General features: G+C 42.3%; 1 protein-coding gene across 2 annotated transcripts in view; it reads right to left on the reverse strand.

Moving 5' to 3' along the window:
• Positions 1-1,470: 1,470 nt before the first annotated feature.
• Positions 1,471-22,320, reverse strand: part of LOC137335336 (engulfment and cell motility protein 2) — a 145,884-nt gene continuing 125,034 nt past the window's right edge. For both annotated transcript variants that reach the window (XM_068000665.1, XM_068000664.1), the window contains 3 exons: positions 11,277-11,359; positions 8,197-8,274; positions 1,471-4,928 (listed from right to left, as the gene is read on the reverse strand). In XM_068000665.1, the coding sequence (XP_067856766.1) occupies positions 4,728-4,928; positions 8,197-8,274; positions 11,277-11,359 (362 nt within the window). In that variant the 3' untranslated portion in view covers positions 1,471-4,727. The remainder of the gene's footprint in view (positions 4,929-8,196; positions 8,275-11,276; positions 11,360-22,320) is intronic.

The raw sequence follows: 22,320 nt of genomic DNA on the forward strand, positions 1-22,320 counted from the left end.
TCTATGAAGAGTCGTTCAAGAGCCATTTGGATGCTGTGATTGAACTGTAGGCTTTTTGCATGGATGGGCTAAGATGACCTTCCTCATCTGTATTTATCTTGTATCGCAAACCTACACACAACAGACTATGAATACATCTAGATCTATTGGGGGCAGACTTTATGCTCCTTATATCTGTACTCACAGAGCATAGTATACCCCATTCCAAACTACACAGGGCAGTCTGTACATCTTGTCCCAAACTTACAAAGCACACAATATTCAGACATCCCAAAACATTAACAACCTACATTTATATAGCAATCCTCATGTCTTTGAGCACTGCACAAGCAATTTGGAGGAGGTGGTGTGGGGTGAGAGAGACCGAATGCACATTAAAAAATGGATTTTTAAGAGGCAACTGAAGAGAGGAATGTGGTTCTGGGAAAGAATTCCAGAAAGCATCAGTACAACATCTGAATGAGCTGCCTAGAATAGTGGAGCAGGAAAGGACTAATCCAGAGTCAGAGACCTGGAGGGTGAGGGCAGGGATGTGAAAAAAATAAATTGATTGAGTTGGAGTGAGGCTGTGGAGAGATTTGAAGACAAGAATGAGCATCATGAAGTCAATTTATTAGGGCACTGGCAGTCAGTGGAGCTGGGTGAGAGTGGGGATGATGGGACTTTGTATAGGAGTTGATTTGGGCACAGAGTTCTGAATTGGCCTAAGTTTAAGGGAGGGAGGCCGATAAGGACTGATTTCTCAAACACTTTCCTTAAGATAATGAAGACTTGGATTAGGGTTTTAAGGGATGGAGGTGGAGGGGGGAGGGGGGAGAAAGGATGTGTATGGGTTTAAGTAAGCAATGATCCTGAGATAGATCAACATGGTTCTAGAAAACAAGTGGATGTCAAGGTCACGGATAAGCCAGGGAAGGCAGCCAGGGCGGTTGAGAGTCAGAACCAGGGACAGTAATGTGCTAGCAGAAGCTGAAAAGGATAGGTTTGGTTTTCTACTGAATCTGCCCAGAGCAGATTGTAAACCCATACTAAAAGGAAGCAAATGGCACACTGTACAACTTTTCCAAGATGACAATGTGCACCATTTGTACACCACATCCCAAACTCACAAACCCAGTGCACCCATCTTAAACCTATATACTCCAGACCACCCATCCCAAACCTAGAGGGAACACACTGTAACCCCCATCCCAAGTTTTGTCATTTAAGGATAACCAACCCCATCCTCCCATCAAGCTGCATGTGCCTCTCACTCTCATGAATGAACACAATAGAATGTTTTTAAAATGTAAGATCACTCAGGAATACCTTCGTGACCAAGCAAAGTACAGAGTCAGGACTGATTGAACTTTCACATTTGTTAATAGACCCTTGCAGTAGTATCTCAACATCACTAGTTCATCAATGCAAAGACTGCAGGGTTAGCAAGTTATCCCAGTTTTCTGTACATAAAGCAAAAATAAGGACTCATTACAGCAGGATTGTTCTGTTTATTGTGTAAATGTTTCCATTTCATTTTTTTTCTTAACCATTATAACACTCCGACCAATTAACAGTACAATAGACAAATATTCTCCCAAATTACATTAAAAAGCTTCACACATAAATCACAATAGAGATTGTTACAATGGAAGGATCATAATAAATTGTTAAATGTTTTTGCTGTCAATAAATTTAAAGTTAAAAACTCTGGGAGCCCTTTGATCTCGACCTCCTGTTGAGAGTTGAGCTTAATTTATAAAATGATGTTCACCGACGCCCCAAGGAGATCACTTCCATTTTCAGCTGGATCTTTACAGATTTCTCTTCAGGCTTTCTACCTTATCAGAGGGGATCTTGACAGCGTTCCTATTAGCTTATTAGCTCAAATCTTGGACTGCACAAGTGCACTCAGCCAGCCCACAATGGAATAGCTGGAGTGGTACCACACCTTCCAGGCAGCAGGGCTTGTGGGAGAGGAAAGTAGCAAAATTGGAGGAGTACTTAACCTCACAATAATGGGCGGACATTGGGGAAAGTACAATTCATTCTTCTACTTACCCTACAGCCCTGCCAGGGTAAAGCACACATTTCTTGGTTTGGAAGAAGCGTAGAGCACAGTGTTTTGGCCCATCCGATGCATATTTGATGGAGACAAGAACAGTGTAGTGTTTTCAAACTGAATGCGTCTTGCACTGGATTTCCAGCACTTTTCTTATTTGCAGTTTTTCATTTCACCTCTTCCCCTTTAATAATATTGGTTACATTTATTATAAGATCGAGTCTTGCAGATTATCATTTGTCCATAGAAAGTTACTGCCCATATTTACTGTACCAGAATTGTATAAAATCTAAATTATTTTGGGGGTGAGAATGGTCCAATCAGCATGTGGTATGTATGTCCAATGCTCCTCTGTGGCAAGACTCAGTCTTTCAATGGGAAGCGTGTAACAATGGCATCTCATTAAAATTCAATCCATTTTATAGTTCAGTTACTTAAAATACATAATTTCCTGTATTTGTTTACGTGGAAGCCTCTTCCTAGTGTGTCATTTAAATATTATTGGATAGGGTTGCAGTGCTTTACTTAGTTTGATGGCCTACACTGACTCCTGAACTATAATCTGTTCCTCAATTGGATAATATTGATACCTTAGTGAAGCGTGTATGAATGTTGAGCAAGTATAAATGTTGTATTCTGAAGCTCCTGACTCAGTCCCAAACTGTCCGATCATTGTAAATATAAAAACATTTTTCTCAATAAATGCCTTGTGTCAAAGTGTAAACTGCCTCATGTTAGGACTATTTGAGTGGTTCAGAGCGGTTACTTAATACCGCTGTTAAAGCTTCTCATTCTTTTAGAAACAAAACAGAAGGTGTAGTTTGCTTAACCTCAGATCAACAAAGACTGTAAATCTGAAGCACCATATTCTCATACTTCGACAATCATGAATGAGAAGTTATGGCACGAGGTGAAGTTGTGTGCACTGCAGGCGTTACGTTATAGCTCGTCACGGTTTCCCTTTAAAAAGAGTCAATTGTCACCACAAATGAATGCATGAGACAACAGTATAAAGTTTTGCAGTGGATCCAAATTGTGCCATCACATTTGCTCCAGCCAATTCTGGCACCCCATAATTAAACGGAGTTTCAATACAGTTGCCTGTTTTAAAATCTGACACTGTTAAGACAGTGCTTCAGCTAAGAGACTGACAGCAACGTGGCTCTCAGTTTGGAAATAAACTCTTTTTCGGTCACTCAATAAAACACAGGTTTGCTTTGACAGGATAGTAATCCCTATGCTGCTAACATTACCTGAAGATTAATAATACTTATGGATATAGAGGAATCTCTAACTTACAGCTATATATTATTAATGGATAGCTTAGATACAGCAACACTGGAGCCTTCTAATAAAGCTAAAAGCAGAGTCAGTCTTCATTGACAAAGTGGCCTGTTTTAATTCAGTATTTATAATCCAGTCAATTTGAGTACCTGTTTAAATCAGTGTCCTTGCCTACTCTATTCAAATACCCTTTGAATCCAGCATCAGCAATCTAGTCCATTCAAGTATCTGTTCAGTGTCCTTACCAAGACCAATTGAGTACCTTTCAATTCAGTGTCTATAATCCAACCCATTCAAGTACCTATTCAGTTCAATTTGTTGAGGTCCCAAATCAAAATCAAAGGTTGGTGCAAAGCTGGTAAACAATGAGGAGACTGAGCATCTTTGCCAGAGCTCTAGCAGTTTTAAAGGGGCCTAGTGCTGTGGAGCAGTCATTACCTGTACCAGCACCATCCTGGTATGTGCGCCTGGGCTATCCAAATTAGAGAGTCACGGAATCATCAGAATAAGCTACAAGGCTGTAATCTAGTGATGTCACAAATCACAAAAAGGTGAAAAGCAAAGCTCGGACAGTTTATGAATGGTATTGGATTGCAGCAGTGGCATTCATAAAACAGGTCAATGGCTACTTATGGCCCACCTCCCCCTCACCTACAGACCTGCATCTCCAGGTGTCTCTGCATCTCACTTCACAACTTGCGAGCTCTGGGAGGGTGCAGGAACTGAGATGCAGGGGAGGGAGAAGAAACTGTGATTAAAGAAAGAAGAATAAAGTTGGTAGGTCTGTTTCCCCTCAAGCATGTCACTGCTCAAAATTAGAGCCTTCAAAAAAAAAAGGTTAGAAAGTATCCCTGGGTAACAGCCTTGAAGGCACTCCCAAGTATCAGAGATTGCAGGAGGCTCTCATTGTATATATGTGCTGTGACATTCACAAGTACTATATACAGCATAGATTATACAAACACAATCCATTGTCCCATAATGGAACAACAGGGTTGAATAATATTTGATGGAGCATTGTCTGCGTACAGTGAAAAATCTACATAAGCAGGTTGGCCTAATAGAACACTAATAAATTATTAGCCATCATACAAACTTCACTGTACCAAATCACATTATCCACCAAATTCTTAAACCTGTCTAAATACTAAATACAGAATTCTTTCTAAAAGGCCCAGATTCTGCACAAGACCCCTAGAACAGAGTAGAAACACAGCACGTTTGGCTCTTTGCTTCTTGTAACGCTGCCTTTCCACAGCTTACGGCGCTTTACATGCTTCTCAACGGAGGCAGGTCTCTCCAACAGCTGGTCAAACAGGGTGTTATCTTTGCTCACTGGGTGTTGCTGTGTTTTTCCTTTAAATTGTTTTTTGTGCTTGTAAGGTGCTGGTCATCCCACCGTTCAGCCATAGTGATAGACAAAGTCGTAGCTGCTGGGCTCTTTGGGAATTGGAGGAGGTGCCTCAGGGATCTGTATGTTCTCCAGGTCCAACAGACGGAGTTTCATTTCCATGCTTAGCAGAGTATCCAGGTCATTCTTGGTCAGTTCACTGGTCATCTCTTTCCCCAGCAGGGCGTTTAGTCCATCAGTCCAGATACAATACTGCAGGGAACAAAATGGAATGTTAAGGAAATGGAAAGCTTGGGACAAGAGGAGATAGTTTTGAGACTGTGATCCCCTTCTCTCCAATGGATCACGTACAGCTAGCGGCATCATAGTCTCTTCCCAAAGATTCATGTGTGGGCAAAGACTCCGGAAAAGAATACTTTGAGATTCTTCCTTGAAATCTTTCTCCACCCCCCTCCACCCCAAAAAAAAACAATTTGGCAAACTTCCAGGATAATAACCCAACATTCCCATTTCAGGGACTTGGGCACAAACTCCAGACTGACACTTCAGTGCATCACTGAGGGAGTGCTGCATTGACGGAGATGCTGTCCTGAAGGGTGAGAAATTAAACCAAGGCTGCGTCTGCCCTCTTAGGTAGACGTAAAAGATCCCATGGCACTATTTCAAAGAGGAGCAGGGGAGTTCTGGCCAATATTTATCCCTCAACCAACATCACTAAAACAGATTATCTGGTCATTTCCTCATTGCTGTTTGTGGGACCTAGCTGTGCACACATCGGCTGTTTTTCCTACATTACAACAGTGACTGCACTTCAAAAGTACTTAATTGGCTGTAAAATGCTTTGGGACGTCCTGAGGTCATGAAAGGCGCTATATAAATGCAAGTCTTTTTTTTCCCTGTCGTCATGATACACATTATTCAACTCCGATCGGTTACATTCTGCAGAAAACATTAAAAACGAAGATTGCAAGACCAGAAAATCAAGTTTGATCCAATTGTCTCATTGCAGTACTTGCTCAGGCTAATTTGATCTCCCTTCAGCCTTGGTGCAAAGTCTGTATATTGAAGTCTTAATGAATCAGGATTCTGTCCATTTGTCTTTTCAAAAAAAAATACTGTAAATGAGTCTGAAGTTGCAGTACTGTCCAAACTCACAGAACTGCAATCTCCTTCCGTATTTAGCTTTTTAACTTGCATTAAGATTTGTAGTCACTTAGTTTATAGGTGCTGATTTTATGAATGAGCACGAGCAGTGGGGGCCTCATCCACCATCCATGCATACATGGAAATAATGGGTGCCCTGCCCAGGACTTTTGGTTCAGTAATTTTTCTAAGGGACGGAAATTCACAGGCAGCAAGACCAATATTCCCCAATCTTCATGGCAATGGACAAAGCTCTCCACCGGTAGAGTGCGTTTATAAACAGAGGATTTCTTCACATCATCCTAATCACTTCTTTAAAAACTTGAGTGTCCCTCCCCACTCCAACATCAGAGAACTTATTTAGCTTCAACAGCCTCTCTGCACAAGATTCAGTACCATTCTCACTGCCCTTTCCAATGCTTCCATCTCTTTTAACAGCTAAAATGACCAAATCTGGGCACACTTCAAAGTGACCTCTTGACAATTTATACTTTAACTTGCGCATGTACTCTAATATTCTATTAGCCATTGCAATAGTGCCAAACATGACCACACATATGTATTATATACAAGTATATATATTACTTTGTTACTCAATATTAAAATGACATTTGCTATTCATCTGTGCACCTGGTAAGTCACTGAATGATAGTGCTCACCTCAAAGTTCTGCCTTCCCAACACAACTCAATGTGAACTGCAGGGGTCCTATTTCCTTCTCCTTACGCCATCTGTTTAACCAGTAATTGATGACAATTATCCTACTTAGCATTTCACTGTTCCACAATCACGATGGCAGTAGTCCAGCCTTCACTATTTTTGTCTTTGAAACTCCTAATTGTGTCCTTATTTCTCTCCACCTTTCATTGAGTCTTAAATACTGTCACTGCTTTCTGCCTGTCCATCCCTTCAACATTCTCCAAGGTCGTAAATCTAATCACCAAGGTGGGGGAGGGTGAATCAGAACAGGCAATGCTCAAATATACTGGCTACTAGTACGAAGCAACCATTAATGGGTTTAATAGCCCGTGAACAGAAGAGTTGGAAAGAGGTGAAAAGTGTGAACGATATGCCGAGGTAATATCAGTCAGGTTTTCCTCCCACATGTACTACTTCACATTTCTCTGCAATATAACTGCATTTGCCTCCTATTTTCCCACTCCACTAACCGGTCTATGTCCTACTGTAATTCTTATATTCTTGCTGACAATTTCACACGCCTCCTAATTTCGGATCAGCAAATTTCATCATCCCTCTTGTGCCTATGTTCAAATTATTTATGTAAAAGTTTTAAACAAAAAATAAGTTCCAGGGGAATACACCACTATCCACAATCTGTAAAACTTCATCTGTTTTCAATCCCCTAGCCATCTCTTTAATATTATGTTCCTTCATTTTCACATCTCTTACGTAGTAAATTACAAATGCTTTCTGCAACTTAGTTTAAGCCTGATACTATGGTATTTGCTGTCATTTGGAGTGGACAGGAGAGAGTGGTGGCTATCCCATGTGGTCTCTGTCATGCAGTACCTTATTTGAAGGGCAGTAGTTCGATCAGTTGCATGCAACTATATATTCACAGCACATGTAAGGCTGCATGTATCAGTTTATAATCCACTCAGCCTACTTACAAAGCTGTCTTTTTACCACAAGCTCAAGATGAAAATGCTAGGTGAAAGGAGAAATCATAACAGTCCCATCCGCCCTTTGTATCCATCAGCCCTATATTAGGGCTCACTCGTCTTCCTTTTACAGTTTTCAAAGGAAGACTCTGTACCTGAAACATGAACTTATCTTCTCAGATGCTGATGGACCTGCTGTGTGTTTCCAGCATTTGCAGTTTTTATTTCTCTGCATTGAGTTGCTCTGGCAATTCTCCTGCTCAACAGGAATGGAGTGTTTGTGTTCTGCAACATACTTGATCTACTTTGCCAATATTTTTTGACTTGCAACCCCTTTCTTAATCAAGTTTATCTTCATAGCATTAAATGGGGAAACATGCATGGACACTGGGTGAGGACAGGATCAGGCTTCATTGCGATGCCCCCCCATGGTTGGGCTGCTAACACTCAGCATCAAGGCTCACACATAACCAGTGACCACCTAGGCAAGGTCTGTGAAACTGTATGCCAGCATCTTCAGGCGAGGAGAGGAGTAAAGTGATGGCAATAAAAAAAAAAGGACAATCTGGCACATGAGAAGAACAAACTTCTGAGGCACATCAAGCACTAGGCCCTTTAAGAGGGGTTGCTGTGTGGCACACTAAATGGACTAGCCTTCCAGATATTACTCGCTGTCTGTCATGTGGAGCGTAACATGTTCATTTGCTCTTAGAGTGCCTTCTCTTTCACACCTTGCATCAAACAATGAACGCTTACCTCATATTTGTTTGGAGCGATGAAATTCAAGGCCTCATCAGGGTCATGTAGGATGGAGAAGGCCATCTCTTGGACCTCCTGTAAAGAGAGAGAGAAAACAATAAAGTAGACAGAAATGAACTGGTTTCTATTTAGAAACTCTACATTTCAAGCCTGTAGCCTATGATGCTCGTAGGTTAAATTTCCCACAGAATAATGAAGGATGCCATCCCTTGTGCAATATCAGGCTTAAACAATGAGTGGTCCTGACTGCATTACACATAGACTACAAAGCCAAGATTACATCCAATCAGATCCATGAGTTATTTAAATATGGTGTCACACTGGGGCCCTTGCAATTGTCTATTTATACAACATAACAGAAGCAAAGCCCAGTCTTGCTTCAAACTGTAACATCTCTTGTTATACATAAGAACATAAGAACATAAGAAATTGGAGCAGGAGTAGGCCAATCGGCCCCTCGAGCCTGCTCCGCCATTCAATAAGATCATGGCTGATCTGATCCCAACCACAAATCTAAAGAACACAAGAAGTCGGAGCAGGACCCGGCCACATAGCCCCTGGGCCCTCTCCGCCACCCACAGGGCATTGACCGATCCGAACTCAGCTTCATGTCCAATTTCCTGCCCGCTCCCCATAACCCCTAATTCCCTTTACTTCTAGGAAACTGTCTATTTCTGTTTTAAATTTATCTAATGATGTAGCTTCCACAGCTTCCTGGGGCAGCAAATTCCACAGACCTACCACCCTCTGAGTGAAGAAGTTTCTCCTCATCTCAGTTTTGAAAGAGCAGCCCCTTATTCTAAGATTATGCCCCCTAGTTCTAGTTTCACCCATCTTTGGGAACATCCTTACTGCATCCACCCGATCAAGACCCTTCACAATCTTATATGTTTCAATAAGATCGCCTCTCATTCTTCTGAACTCCAATGAGTAGAGTCCCAATCTACTCAACCTCTCCTCATATGTCCGCCCCCTCATCCCCGGGATTAACCGAGTGAACCTTCTTTGTACTGCCTCGAGAGCAAGTATGTCTTTTCTTAAGTATGGAGACCAAAACTGTATGCAGTATTCCAGGTGCGGTCTCACCAATACCTTATATAACTGCAGCAATACCTCCTTGTTTTTATATTCTATCCCCCTAGCAATAAAAGCCAACATTCCGTTGGCTTTCTTGATCACCTGCTGCACCTGCATACCAACTTTTTGATTTTCTTGCACTAGGACCCCCAGATCCCTTTGTACTGCAGTACTTTCCAGTCTCTCACCATTAAGAAAATACCTTGACCTCTGATTTTTCCTGCCAAAGTGCATAACCTCACATTTTCCAATATTATATTGCATCTGCCAAATCTCCGCCCACTCACCCAGCCTGTCTATATCCCCTATGAGATTTTAGATGGGCCAATATATTGTGCCATTAAAATGAACTTTGGTCAGTGGCATCTATAGGGGAAGCTGACTGCATCTGCAAAATGAAGTTCACAGTTAGGTTATGTGGACTGAAGTCCCAGTAGACAATGAACTCAAACCAATCTAATAGGTGGTCTCTTGAAAGACAAGAGGTATTTGATCTGCAAACTCCAACCACTGTCCAACAAACATTAGGAATGGTTTTCTTTACTGTTAACATACAAATCTGTAGGCTGGGGAAGTAGGCAAAGTAGTTATCTGTAATGGTCGACCTATCAGGAGATATCGTGAAAGGAAGATCAATATTGTCTCAAGATTAACACCAGTGACATGAAAGGTTTCTTTTGGCATAGAGGCCGCTATTGCTAGCCAACTTTAGTTTCACATCTAGTGTTCAACTCTTTCAGTTTTTGTAATTGACATTTGGATTTCATGCAACAGTCAAGCATATTGCATCATCCTCATGCAAAGAGGAAGTCTGCAAAAGTCTGTCGCCTCTAGAAATCTTATTAAACTGTGTCTAAGAAATACTTTGGAAGATATTTAAACCCTTGTGGACAACTCTCTGTTGCTCTTATAAGAATTTGTGTAAGTGGTTTCTTGAAGTATTCCTTTTGCTTCTGTGTAATTATATTTTTTAAAAATAAATTTGGTTATCAGCTTTAACCTGAATGGCACATTCTGACATTATGGTGGTTCCACCTATGAGAGATCTGGGATGCGATCTCAAATGCAGAATAACTCTGAAGGATAATTGTTAATCCTCTGACACACTATGTTAATTGTATCCATATGATTTATATCAGTGGTGTTAATTGTATTCAGGTGGTGCATATCAATTGGGGACTCTCGTATCCATTTATAAGAGAGCTGATTTAGAGTGTGGAGTGTGTAATGTGAATCTCTGAATAAAGGCTTGGAAGCAACTGAAGATCAGGCTCTAGTATTCTATCCTTCACCACCTCGCTATCCAATTTATTACACACTTCCCTTTCAAAGCACACAAAGAATTACAGAGTCTACAGCACAGAAACAGGCCATTTGGACCAACTGGCCTATGCTAGTGTTTATGCTCCACATGAGCCTCCTCCCACCCATCTTCATCTAACCCTATCAGCATACCCTTCTATTCCTTTCTCCCACATGCTTATCCAGCTTCCCCTTAAATGCATCTATGCTATTTGCCTCAACTACTCCTTGTGGCAGCGAGTTCCACATTCTAACCACTCTGTATTGGATTTATTTGTGACTATCTTGTATTTATGGCCCTTAGTTTTGGTCTTCCCCACAAGTGGTAACATCTTCTAGAGAAAAGAGCAAGTTTCAAATAAAGGATGTGTATAGGTCTACCTTGTGGAAACTGCATTTTGAAGTGAACACAGATAGAAAGATTAAGGAGAAAGCTTGAATTGTAAAACTATGGCTAATTATTTTTATTGTGTGTGTTTTTAATTTTTTTTATATAAAGCATTTGTTTAAATAAAGAAACTTAAGATGTAGGGGAGGGGCCGTATATTCATCCATGTCATTGAAGAGAAATTGAGCATTATACAGTTTAAGCAGATCTGTGAATTTGGGGAATATGGGTAGTAGAAGCAAATATATTATAGACAGACGGTCAGACAGACACATATCACACACACATTATACAAACAGTTAAGCTGTACCTTATTTTGTTTTAGGGCACTCTTCTCTCTCATGTGGGGACAGTCCTTCCCAGTTACCACAGCTTTGATATCTGCAACAGGAACTAAAGAAAGAGAGAAGCACACTAGTGAATACCACTGGCAGTGTACTGGTGACCAGAGTCAATGTCTGGTGACCAGTATGTATTGTGATATCCTTGTAACCAATGTGAATTGTAGTCAATTAGTGATCAGAGTATAACACAGTGCACAAGTAACCAGCAGAATGTAATGTCACTGTCACAAATTTCAGGTCTGATCTAGATATCAGAGTCCAGCTTCACTGAACTCTCTTGTAAACAGATCCTACATACCTTATGATCAGGAGTTTACCGTTACTGACCACAGTCATATGATAGCGTGACCTGGGGGTTGTAACAATGCAGCCCCTTTGTTATAGGAATGAGATATGGGACAATATGGTGGTTCCACCTATCAGAGACCTGAGATGCAATCTCCAATGCAGAATAACTCAGTTATAATGGTTTCCACTCCAGGGTATTAAAAGAAGTAGGTGAGGAAATTGTAGATGCTTTAGTCATGATCTTTCAAAACTCCCTAGATTCAGAAATTGTCCCCTTTGATTAGAAAATTGCCAATGTCGCGTGGGAGAGATAAACCAGGAAGTTATGGACCTATTAGCCTAACGTCTGTTGTGGGGAAGTTACTAGAATCTTTTATTAGGGACAGAGGCACTGAGCACTTGGACAAATATGAACTGTTGTAAAGTAGGAAATGTAGCAACCAATTTGAACACAGCATGCTCCCACAAACAGCAATGTGATAATGACCAGATAATCTGTTTTAGTAGTTGGTTGAGGGATAAATGTTGGCCAGGACACCAGGAAGAACTCCCCTACTCTTTTTCAAAATAGTGCCGTAGGATCTTTTATGTCCGCCCAAGAGGGCGGACGGGGCCTCGATTTAACGACTCATCTGAAAGGCGGCACCTCCCGATCAGTGCAGCACTCCCTCAGTACTGCACTGGAGTGTCAGCCTAGAATGTGTGCTCAAGTCTCTGGAGTGGGACTTGAACCCACAACCTTCTGATGAGTGCTACCAAATGGCTGACACCAGGCACAAGGGAAACGTACAGGATGAATAGTCCACACAATGTATTCAATATACACAGTAAAGGCATATCAGAGTTCATGTAGAGCATGCAGTAAGTTTAGTCAGTGTATATGGGAAAGAAGTGCCCTGGAGTGACATCATCCCTGAGGCTCAAGCACACAACTGAGATTGTGCGTTAGTGTTATATGTTTCTAGACTCTATCACCTGATGTTTTAACATGAAACATAGAAAATAGGAGCAAGAGTAGGCCATTCGGCCCTTCGGGCCTACTCCGCCATTCAAAATGTTGGGTGATCGTCTAACTCAGTACCCTGTTCCTTCTTTTTCCCCATATCACTTTAGCATTAAGAAATATATCCATCTCCTTCTTGAATGCATCTAATAACTTGGCATCCACTGCCTTCTGTGGTAGAGAATTCCACAGGTTCACCACCCTCTGAGTGAAGAAATTTCTCCTCATCTCGGTATCCTGAGACTGTGACCCCTGGTTCTGGACTCCCCATCCATCGGGTACATCCTCCCTGTATCTAGTCTGTCTAGTCCTGTTAGAATTTTATATGTTTCGATGAGATCACCTCTCATTCTTCTAAACTCTAGTGAATATAGGCCTAGTCGACCCAATCTCTCCTCATACGTCAGTCCTGCCATCCCAGGAATCACATCATACCTCAGGAACTCACTGCCAGGGAATCTGGGGATTCCATGCAAAGGCCAGGTTTTCATTTTCAAAAAAACGTCTCAGGAACACACAAGTTGCCTACAACCAGCAAGGTGTGAAGGCAGCAGAGATGCGAGGAACTGTTCCCGAACCAAGTGTGTATAAAACAATCAAAAGCAAAATACTGCGGATGCTGGAAATCTAAAATAATAAAAGAAAATGCTGGAGAAGCTCAGAAAGTGAGGCAGCATCTGTGGAGAAAGGACTTTTGTCAGAACTGGAAGATGTTAAAGAGTTAAAGTTTTTAAGCAAGTACAGAGCCAGGGAAAGCACAAAAGGGAAGGTCTGTGATAGGGTGGAGGGCATGAGTGATTAAATGACAAAAGGGATGATGGTGCAAGGCAAGGAGGGTGGTAATGGGACAAGTAAAGAAACAAAAGATTGGTCAGAAGTAGCTGCAAATGGCAGCAGCAGATCCATTACCAGCAACTGCTGACCAAAAAATGGGAGCAGTGGTTATGATCTGAACTTTTTGAAATCAATGTTGAGTCCAGAAGGTTGTAAAGTGTTTAATCAAAACATGAGGTGCTATTCCTCAAGCTTTCGTTGAGCTTCACTGGAAAAGTGTATGAGGCCGAGGACAGAGGGGTCAGAGTGGGAGTGGGACACAGAATTAACATGGCAAGCAACCGGCAGATCAGGGTCACGCTTACGGACTGAACGGAGGTGCTCAGCAAAGCAATCACCCAATCTGCGTTTGGTCTCCCCAATGTCGAGGAGACTGCGTTGTGAGCAGCGAGTTTTTTTTTTGTTCGTTCATGGGATGTGGGCGTCGCTGGCGAGGCCGGCATTTATTGCCCATCCCTAATTGCCCTCGAGAAGGTGGTGGTGAGCCGCCTTCTTGAACCGCTGCAGTCCGTGTGGTGACGGTTCTCCCACAGTGCTGTTAGGAAGGGAGTTCCAGGATTTTGTCCCAGCGACAATGAAGGAACGGCGATATATTTCCAAGTCGGGATGGTGTGTGACTTGGAGGGGAACGTGCAGGTGGTGTTGTTCCCATGTGTCTGCTGCTCTTGTCCTTCTAGGTGGTAGAGGTCGCGGGTTTGGGAGGCGCTGTCGAAGATGCCTTGGCGAGTTGCTGCAGTGCATCCTGTGGATGGTACACACTGCAGCCACAGTGCGCCGGTGGTGAAGGGAGTGAATGTTTAGGGTGGTGGATGGGGTGCCAATCAAGCGGGCTGCTTTATCTTGGATGGTGTCGAGCTTCTTGAGTGTTGTTGGAGCTGCACTCATCACACTCCTGACTTGTGCCTTGTAGATGGTGGAAAGGCTTTGGGGAGTCAGGAGGTGAGTCACTCGCCGCAGAACACCCAGCCTCTGACCTGCTCTCGTAGCCACGGTATTTATATGGCTGGTCCAGTTAAGTTTCTGGTCAATGGTGACCCCCAGGATGTTGATGGTGGGGGATTCGGCAATGGTAATGCCGTTGAATGTCAAGGGGAGGTGGTTAGACTCTCTCTTGTTGGAGATGGTCATTGCCTGGCACTTATCTGGCGCGAATGTTACTTGCCACTTATCAGCCCAAGCCTGGATGTTGTCCAGGTCTTGCTGCATGCGGGCTCGGACTGCTTCATTATCTGAGGGGTTGCGAATGGAACTGAACATTGTGCAGTCATCAGCGAACATCCCCATTTCTGACCTTATGATGGAGGGAAGGTCATTGATGAAGCAGCTGAAGATGGTTGGGCCTAGGACACTGCCCTGAGGAACTCCTGCAGCAATGCCCTGGGGCTGAGATGATTGGCCTCCAACAACCACTACCATCTTCCTTTGTGCTAGGTATGACTCCAGCCACTGGAGAGTTTTCCCCCTGATTCCCATTGACTTCAATTTTACTAGGGCTCCTTGGTGCCACACTCGGTCAAATGCTGCTTTGATGTCAAGGGCAGTCACTCTCACCTCACCTCTGGAATTCAGCTCTTTTGTCCATGTTTGGACCAAGGCTGTAATGAGGTCTGGAGCCGAGTGGTCCTGGCGGAACTCAAACTGAGCATCGGTGAGCAGGTTATTGGTGAGTAAGTGCCGCTTGATAGCACTGTCGACGACACCTTCCATCACTTTGCTGATGATTGAGAGTAGACTGATGGGGCGGTAATTGGCCGGATTGGATTTGTCCTGCTTTTTGTGGACAGGACATACCTGGGCAATTTTCCACATTGTCGGGTGGATGCCAGTGTTGTAGCTGTACTGGAACAGCTTGGCTAGAGGCGCAGCTAGTTCTGGAGCACAAGTCTTCAGCACTACAGCTGGGATGTTGTCGGGGCCCATAGCCTTTGCTGTATCCAGTGCACTCAGCCGTTTCTTGATATCACGTGGAGTGAATCGAATTGGCCGAAGACTGGCTTCCGTGATGGTGGGGATATCGGGAGGAGGCTGAGATGGATTATCCACTCGGCACTTCTGGCTGAAGATGGTTGCAAACGCTTCAACCTTGTCTTTTGCACTCACGTGCTGGACTCCGCCATCATTGAGAATGGGGATGTTTGCAGAGCCTCCTCCTCCCGTTAGTTGTTTAATTGTCCACCACCATTCACGACTGGATGTGGCAGTGAGAATCCCTACGTGGTCAGTTTTCGGTAAAATATTAAGATGCCTATGTGGCAAAGAAGCAGAATGCAAAATGGTTAGAAAGGGTTAATTAGTTAGTAACTGAGATTGATACAAGTGGCCTGGCCCTCCTGCTGGGCCATATGTTTGCGTAGTCAGCAGGTTTGCATGGTCTTAGCAATGTAGAGTCTTTGATGTGAGTCAAGGACTGGTCTGAATGTCTCCATGTTTAGGGCAGATCAATATAGGTAACGAGCTTAGCCAAAGTTGAAAGACATTCCAGGTTGGGAGATAAGGAACAGAAGGAACAGGGAAGAACATTCCAAGTTGGAAAGTGAGGAAGTATCCCCTTTGATGTCTAACAGCAACATGGTCAGCACATGATTATTTATGATTGGCCGGAAATAATGTAACCTCGCATGGCAACCTGTGCCCGGCTTATGATTGGTGTTGACCCTCGTTAAGTATGTTCCAACCCTATTCATCTGTATAAAAACGTGTGGATTTCTGTATGTTTCTTGTTCTTGCTCTGCCAGCATAGAGGGACTCTATCAGGAGTCCAAATCAATGCTGCAGACTAAGAACCCGGCTATTAAAGATGTGTTGAACTTTAAAATGTATTCGACTTCAGTTATTACTGAACCAGACTGAGGGGAAAGAATCCGGATCGTCATTTGGTGGCAGCGGTGGGATCTTAACGGTCGTTCACCGAGAGTTCGCGGAGTAAGAGGCGGATTGTCTCAGACACGGAGGAAGGAAATGGCGCCCCGATGTAAGTAGTCTTAATTTACTACGTCGGTTTTCCTCCAATCCGTCAGTCTGACGACGAATCGTCCAATCGCTAACACTCGTGTGGCGTCCTTACAAGATTCAGGTCAGTCTGGCGAATACACAGATATAGCAGGAAGAGGTCAGTGGTCGAATATCACTGAGGGAATAACTTGTAAGCGGTAGGTCAGTGGTTAATATCACTGAGGGTAGTCAGGGTTTAAGTTCCTGATGATTGGATATAAACAGGAACTAGTGATAAAACTTAGATGCCGCCAAAAAAGGCTCAGGAATTAATTTGGAAAAATAACAGAGGTACCACAGCCAAAGAACTAATTGCTTTATGGAGACAGTACTGTTAAAAAAAAAATGGATAGAATTAAGTGACTAGACAAATGTTTAAAAGACAGAGACCCGAAAAAGAAAGGTTTTGTTGTTTAAGTGTACTGTCCCTTTAAAAAGCCTGTCTTTGATCAGTGTTTTTTTTGTCGGTGTTGTGGGCCACGCCCCCTTCTTACTGTGTCTTATGTGTTTTCTTCCTTTGTGTAATGTATCTGTCTTGTCGTGTGTTTAATTCTGATACTGCTGAATTAAAATTGGAGTTATTGAGGTTAAGTGACCTATTAAATTCTGGTTCTTATAAAGTGTGGGCATGTTAAATTCCAGACATGGGATCTTCAAAAAATTGGCATTTTGAATGTTTATTTTGTGATTGGCTGTGGTTTAAAAAGGTTAAAAATTAACGGGATACATTAAAAAAACTATCAGGATCATTGTGTTTGGAAAAGTCGGAAAGCTGGAACAGCTCGGAGCGTTGATTATAATCACACCCACTAAAAGTATGTGAAAAATAGTGTGCAAAAATATAGTATAAAGCAATCCACAAATGTGAGAAGTAAACAAATCAGTCAAACCTGTGTGAAGTGAAATTTTGAAGGTGGGAACTTAATCTCAAAAGGGAGAAGGATCAAGTTACTCCTACCACAAGAGCAAGTTAATATTAACCCCTTCCATCCCAAGAAGCCAGACTGTCATGCCAAGACCAGTTCAAACAGATAGAAATGACCCAGTCGGTTGAGAACTGTCTGAGGCTAACCATTACACAGGTGAACATGAGGTAACAATTGGTATCGGTTATATTAGTAAAATTGTCCCAATCACTCGGAAATGCCAAAGGCTACAATTGACTGAGATATAAGTTTTCACGCTACAGTGAAAAATTGATAAGAAAGGAATGTAAAACAAATCATATGAAAAGGAAGCATAGGTTAGACAATTGGAAGTCCATTACTTGAGCTATGTACTGACACAGGGTACTAAACGCCTATCAGTTTTACCCTGCCACAGTATGCTAAGGAAGTTTTGACAAGTTCTGGGGCTATTCAATTTTATTTGAAATTAATAGTAGAATACAAGATCTGACCAAAGAGGGGAGATCTTCCCTGACAAATTATATAACTCGCATTGAGAATGCTAAGAAAACTCAACAATTAGATCAACACCTCCTAACTCAAGTGTTAAAACAAAGAGCGACATGGAATGAAGGTGGACATCGTAAAAAGAGATAGGCAAATATGGAGACGTAAAGATCTGTGATAAGTGATATAGCAACTGCCTTTGCCTCAGTTGTTAACACCATTGATTTGACAACATTAGATCAAAAGGTCAGAGATTTAGGGTCTCGCATTAAAGATATATTAAAAGATAAATGAAAATACAGATAAGGAATTGTCTGAGGATCAAATGCTGACCATATATTTGCAAAGGATAGCTACAGTGCTAGAAACACATGCCCAAACCATTAATAAATTAATAAAAGAGGAATATAACGTATCTTAGCAGGCGGCTGCTAATGATATCTGCTTAATGTGGTTACATCTTGAAAACACAGAGATTAGGACTTGGAGTTAGAAATTCCAGTCTGCAGCCCTGCGTACATCTGTATGTGGGAGAGACCGTGTTTATTTCAGACAGGCTGCGTGCTTCAGAGAGAGGGCGAGAGTGGAACTAGGCAATTTCTCTCTCCTGTTTTGTTTTCTAAATTTGTTTTGGGTATAGGGATTATTCCTTTGGATAAATAAATAATAAATGAAGATTTGACAAATTAATCACTTGGGCTCTCAAGAAGAGCCGCAATGGATTTTCTGTGTTTCTTTTAAAACAGGTGACCCTGGTTTTTTTTTGGGACCACGTGAGTGTTGATGGTGCAGGATTACCAAGAGTAGTTACAAAGTTACGGTGCAACCTTTGCTGGAGAAATTTGGTGCAGGAAACGATCCAGTGGTGTTAAAGATTTAAGACTTTAGCTGCAGACATCAGCGGATACCAAATGTCACAGCGTGGTGATATCAACCTGATTCTCTTCTTTTGAAAACATTTTGATTTGTTTTGTTTTAACCTATTTGTTGTCTTCCGCGACAGAATGCTCGAGGTGGGGAGATATGGGAATTTCTCTAAAGTCATTGAATTGGGCATGATAAAAAATCAATCTGGCATAAATATACAATCTAGTGGAAGTCAGGAAAGTGTAGTTGAGAATAGTAAATTGATAGCTTTCTCGTGGAGATATTTGTGTCCTTGCCTAAATGAATAATGAGAAAACTACACTCAATAGCCTGGCCACTACCCTGACATCGTGACCATTCAGGGGGAGATAAGCACTCGAGACACCCCTGATCTTTTTGATAAGATAACCTGAAAACCTAAGAATGGCTACAGTGGACATAAAAGATACAAATGTATGTTGCCATCATCTGAAACGGAGATCAGGATGAAGAACATGATTACAAAGGCCTATGGCCTGGTGAGCTATTGCAACCACTCTTTAAACAAACCAGTTGCTTTTACAGGACTGAATCCTACAGGACATATGATGTGTGCCATGGAAAATGTTCGGAAATACCATGAGGAAGAAGAGACTGGCCAGCAGAAAGTTAATATCCAAGAACACAAAGCTCATTCCTATGAGATGCTGCTAGTATGCGGAGATACATGAAGAAGATACATTGAAGAATGAGTCTCAGACAGGCTCAGTTACTTGACAACAGCACAACAGGAAAATGGTTAATGTGGTCCAGGCGAGTGAGAAATCCTTTTAAACAAGGCACTGACACATGGTCCATAGAGAAACCAACTAATTAATGAAACAGTCAGGAAACACTGGTATCAATCAAAAGGACTGAAATTAAAGTAAAGAGGGACACAGTAATTTGGATTTCCAAAATTCAGGGTTAGGTTCCCATCAGTTAACAATAAAATTGGGAGAAACAATATTTAGAAGATATCCGCACGATGGATACAAAATTACAAGATTATGAGGGGCCCGGATAAAGTAGACAGGAAGTACCTGTTTCCCCTAGCAGAGGGTTCAAGAACTAGAGGACGTAGATTTAAGCTGATTGGCTGGAACAAAATTAAAGGGCTGTGTTACTAGACATGCTGTCACTGTGTGTCCACATTGTGTTGGACACAGCCCAGAAGCACAGTGTGGGTTTAATAATACCGGTACCAATCGGGATATTAACTGTACCATGGAGGCCCTAGAGGCGGATCTAAAACCCAGTTAAGTGGCATATGCCGGAGAGGGCGAATACTGTGTTACAACTAATTTGAAAACGTTTAAATATGCCAATCTAACTTGTGATATTTTAAGTCCAGAATTCTACTCCATTTCTGAAGTCCTGGTTCGGATTGGACCCGAGGAACTGGTAGAGATACACCGGCATAACCTCACCACCTTACAAGTTTCTGAGAATGTCAGAAAGGACTTCAAAGCATATCAGGACACATTTGGGTATCTGACACCCCTGTTGCCTAAATACTTGGAAGCATTGCGAATGGAGATACGCCTCTCCCAGAAGGTTTATTATAACCTACAACAGGACAGTAACATTAAGCATGACATTGACCAAATTAAAGTCACCACCTGGTCAAATGACCTCTGGAATTTGGGACTGAATATACAGATCCATCCTTGGATTAGATTAATTTCATATGTATTAGTCGTAGTGCAGTTTGTTGTAATGTGCTTCTTGATTTTCATTGCATGTAATCAATGTAAGTAGAGGATGAAGGGTTTGGCAAAGATAGTAAAACAGAGCCTGGGTGAGAATGTCCCCATTGTCTCTGTGGTTTCAACTAAGAACACATCTTAATGGTACCGGGAGTAGCACCCGCTGGGGTAAGGTGCATGTAAAAGGGAAGACAATTATAGTTTGATAGGATTATCAGATGCTCTGCCTCTCTTCCACCCGGACTGGTGGCCAACACGAAGGGAACCTGGTTAAGATGAGGTACAGCATCTAACGGGATATTGTAGGGAGAATTTGGATTAAGGGATATAATGGGGAGGGCACCAATTCACAGGTGTAAAATGGTCTGAAAGGTACCATTCAGTCTAGTTAGGCTGGAAACAAAATATAAAGCACCATAGGATATTTGACTATGTTAGCCTTTTCAAACTAACATGAATAGGTTTAGCTGACCAAGGACATTCGCAACTTACTTGAGAGATGTTTAGAAGGAGTCTGTTCCTGAGAACAGATAAGAGTACAAAGGCGTATTGATGAAACATGTCTGTGTTCTATTGGGACTTCTCTAGTTCAAGGGCTAGTCATATTTATTGTTATAATTCTTATAGTTTATTGCTTACTTAAATGTTGCTGCGCTGCAGAACCTGCAGAACCAGTGAGCACCGTAATAATTGGTTATCATGATATGATAAAAGGGGGGAATGAGAATCCCTACGTGGTCAGTTTTCGGTAAAATATTAAGATGCCTATGTGGCAAAGAAGCAGAATGCAAAATGGTTAGAAAGGGTTAATTAGTTAGTAACTGAGATTGATACAAGTGGCCTGGCCCTCCTGCTGGGCCATATGTTTGCGTAGTCAGCAGGTTTGCATGGTCTTAGCAATGTAGAGTCTTTGATGTGAGTCAAGGACTGGTCTGAATGTCTCCATGTTTAGGGCAGATCAATATAGGTAACGAGCTTAGCCAAAGTTGAAAGACATTCCAGGTTGGGAGATAAGGAACAGAAGGAACAGGGAAGAACATTCCAAGTTGGAAAGTGAGGAAGTATCCCCTTTGATGTCTAACAGCAACATGGTCAGCACATGATTATTTATGATTGGCCGGAAATAATGTAACCTCGCATGGCAACCTGTGCCCGGCTTATGATTGGTGTTGACCCTCGTTAAGTATGTTCCAACCCTATTCATCTGTATAAAAACGTGTGGATTTCTGTATGTTTCTTGTTCTTGCTCTGCCAGCATAGAGGGACTCTATCAGGAGTCCAAATCAATGCTGCAGACTAAGAACCCGGCTATTAAAGATGTGTTGAACTTTAAAATGTATTCGACTTCAGTTATTACTGAACCAGACTGAGGGGAAAGAATCCGGATCGTCAGCAGGACTTCAGAGCTTTGATCTGATCCGTTGGTTGTGGAATCGCTTAGCTCTGTCTATAGCATGTTGCTTCCGCTGTTTAGCATGCATGTAGTCCTGAGTTGTAGCTTCACCAGGTTGGCACCTCATTTTTAGGTACGCCTGGTGCTGCTCCTGGCATGCTCTTCTACACTCCTCATTGAACCAGGGTTGATCCCCTGGCTTGTTGGTAATGGTAGAGTGAGGAATATGCCGGGCCATGAGGTTACAGATTGTGGTGGAATACAATTCTGCTGCTGCTGATGGCCCACAGCGCCTCATGGATGCCCAGTTTTGAGCTGCTAGATCTGTTCTGAATCTATCCCATTTAGCACGGTGGTAGTGCCACACAACACGTTGGATGGTGTCCTCAGTGCGAAGACGGGATTTCATCTCCACGAGGACTGTGCGGTGGTCACTCCTACCAATACTGTCATGGACAGATGCATTTGCGACAGGTAGATTGGTGAGGACGAGGTCAAGTAAGTTTTTCCCTC

Source organism: Heptranchias perlo, chromosome 19, assembly GCF_035084215.1.
Source record: "Heptranchias perlo isolate sHepPer1 chromosome 19, sHepPer1.hap1, whole genome shotgun sequence".
Taxonomy (NCBI): Eukaryota; Metazoa; Chordata; class Chondrichthyes; order Hexanchiformes; family Hexanchidae; genus Heptranchias; species Heptranchias perlo.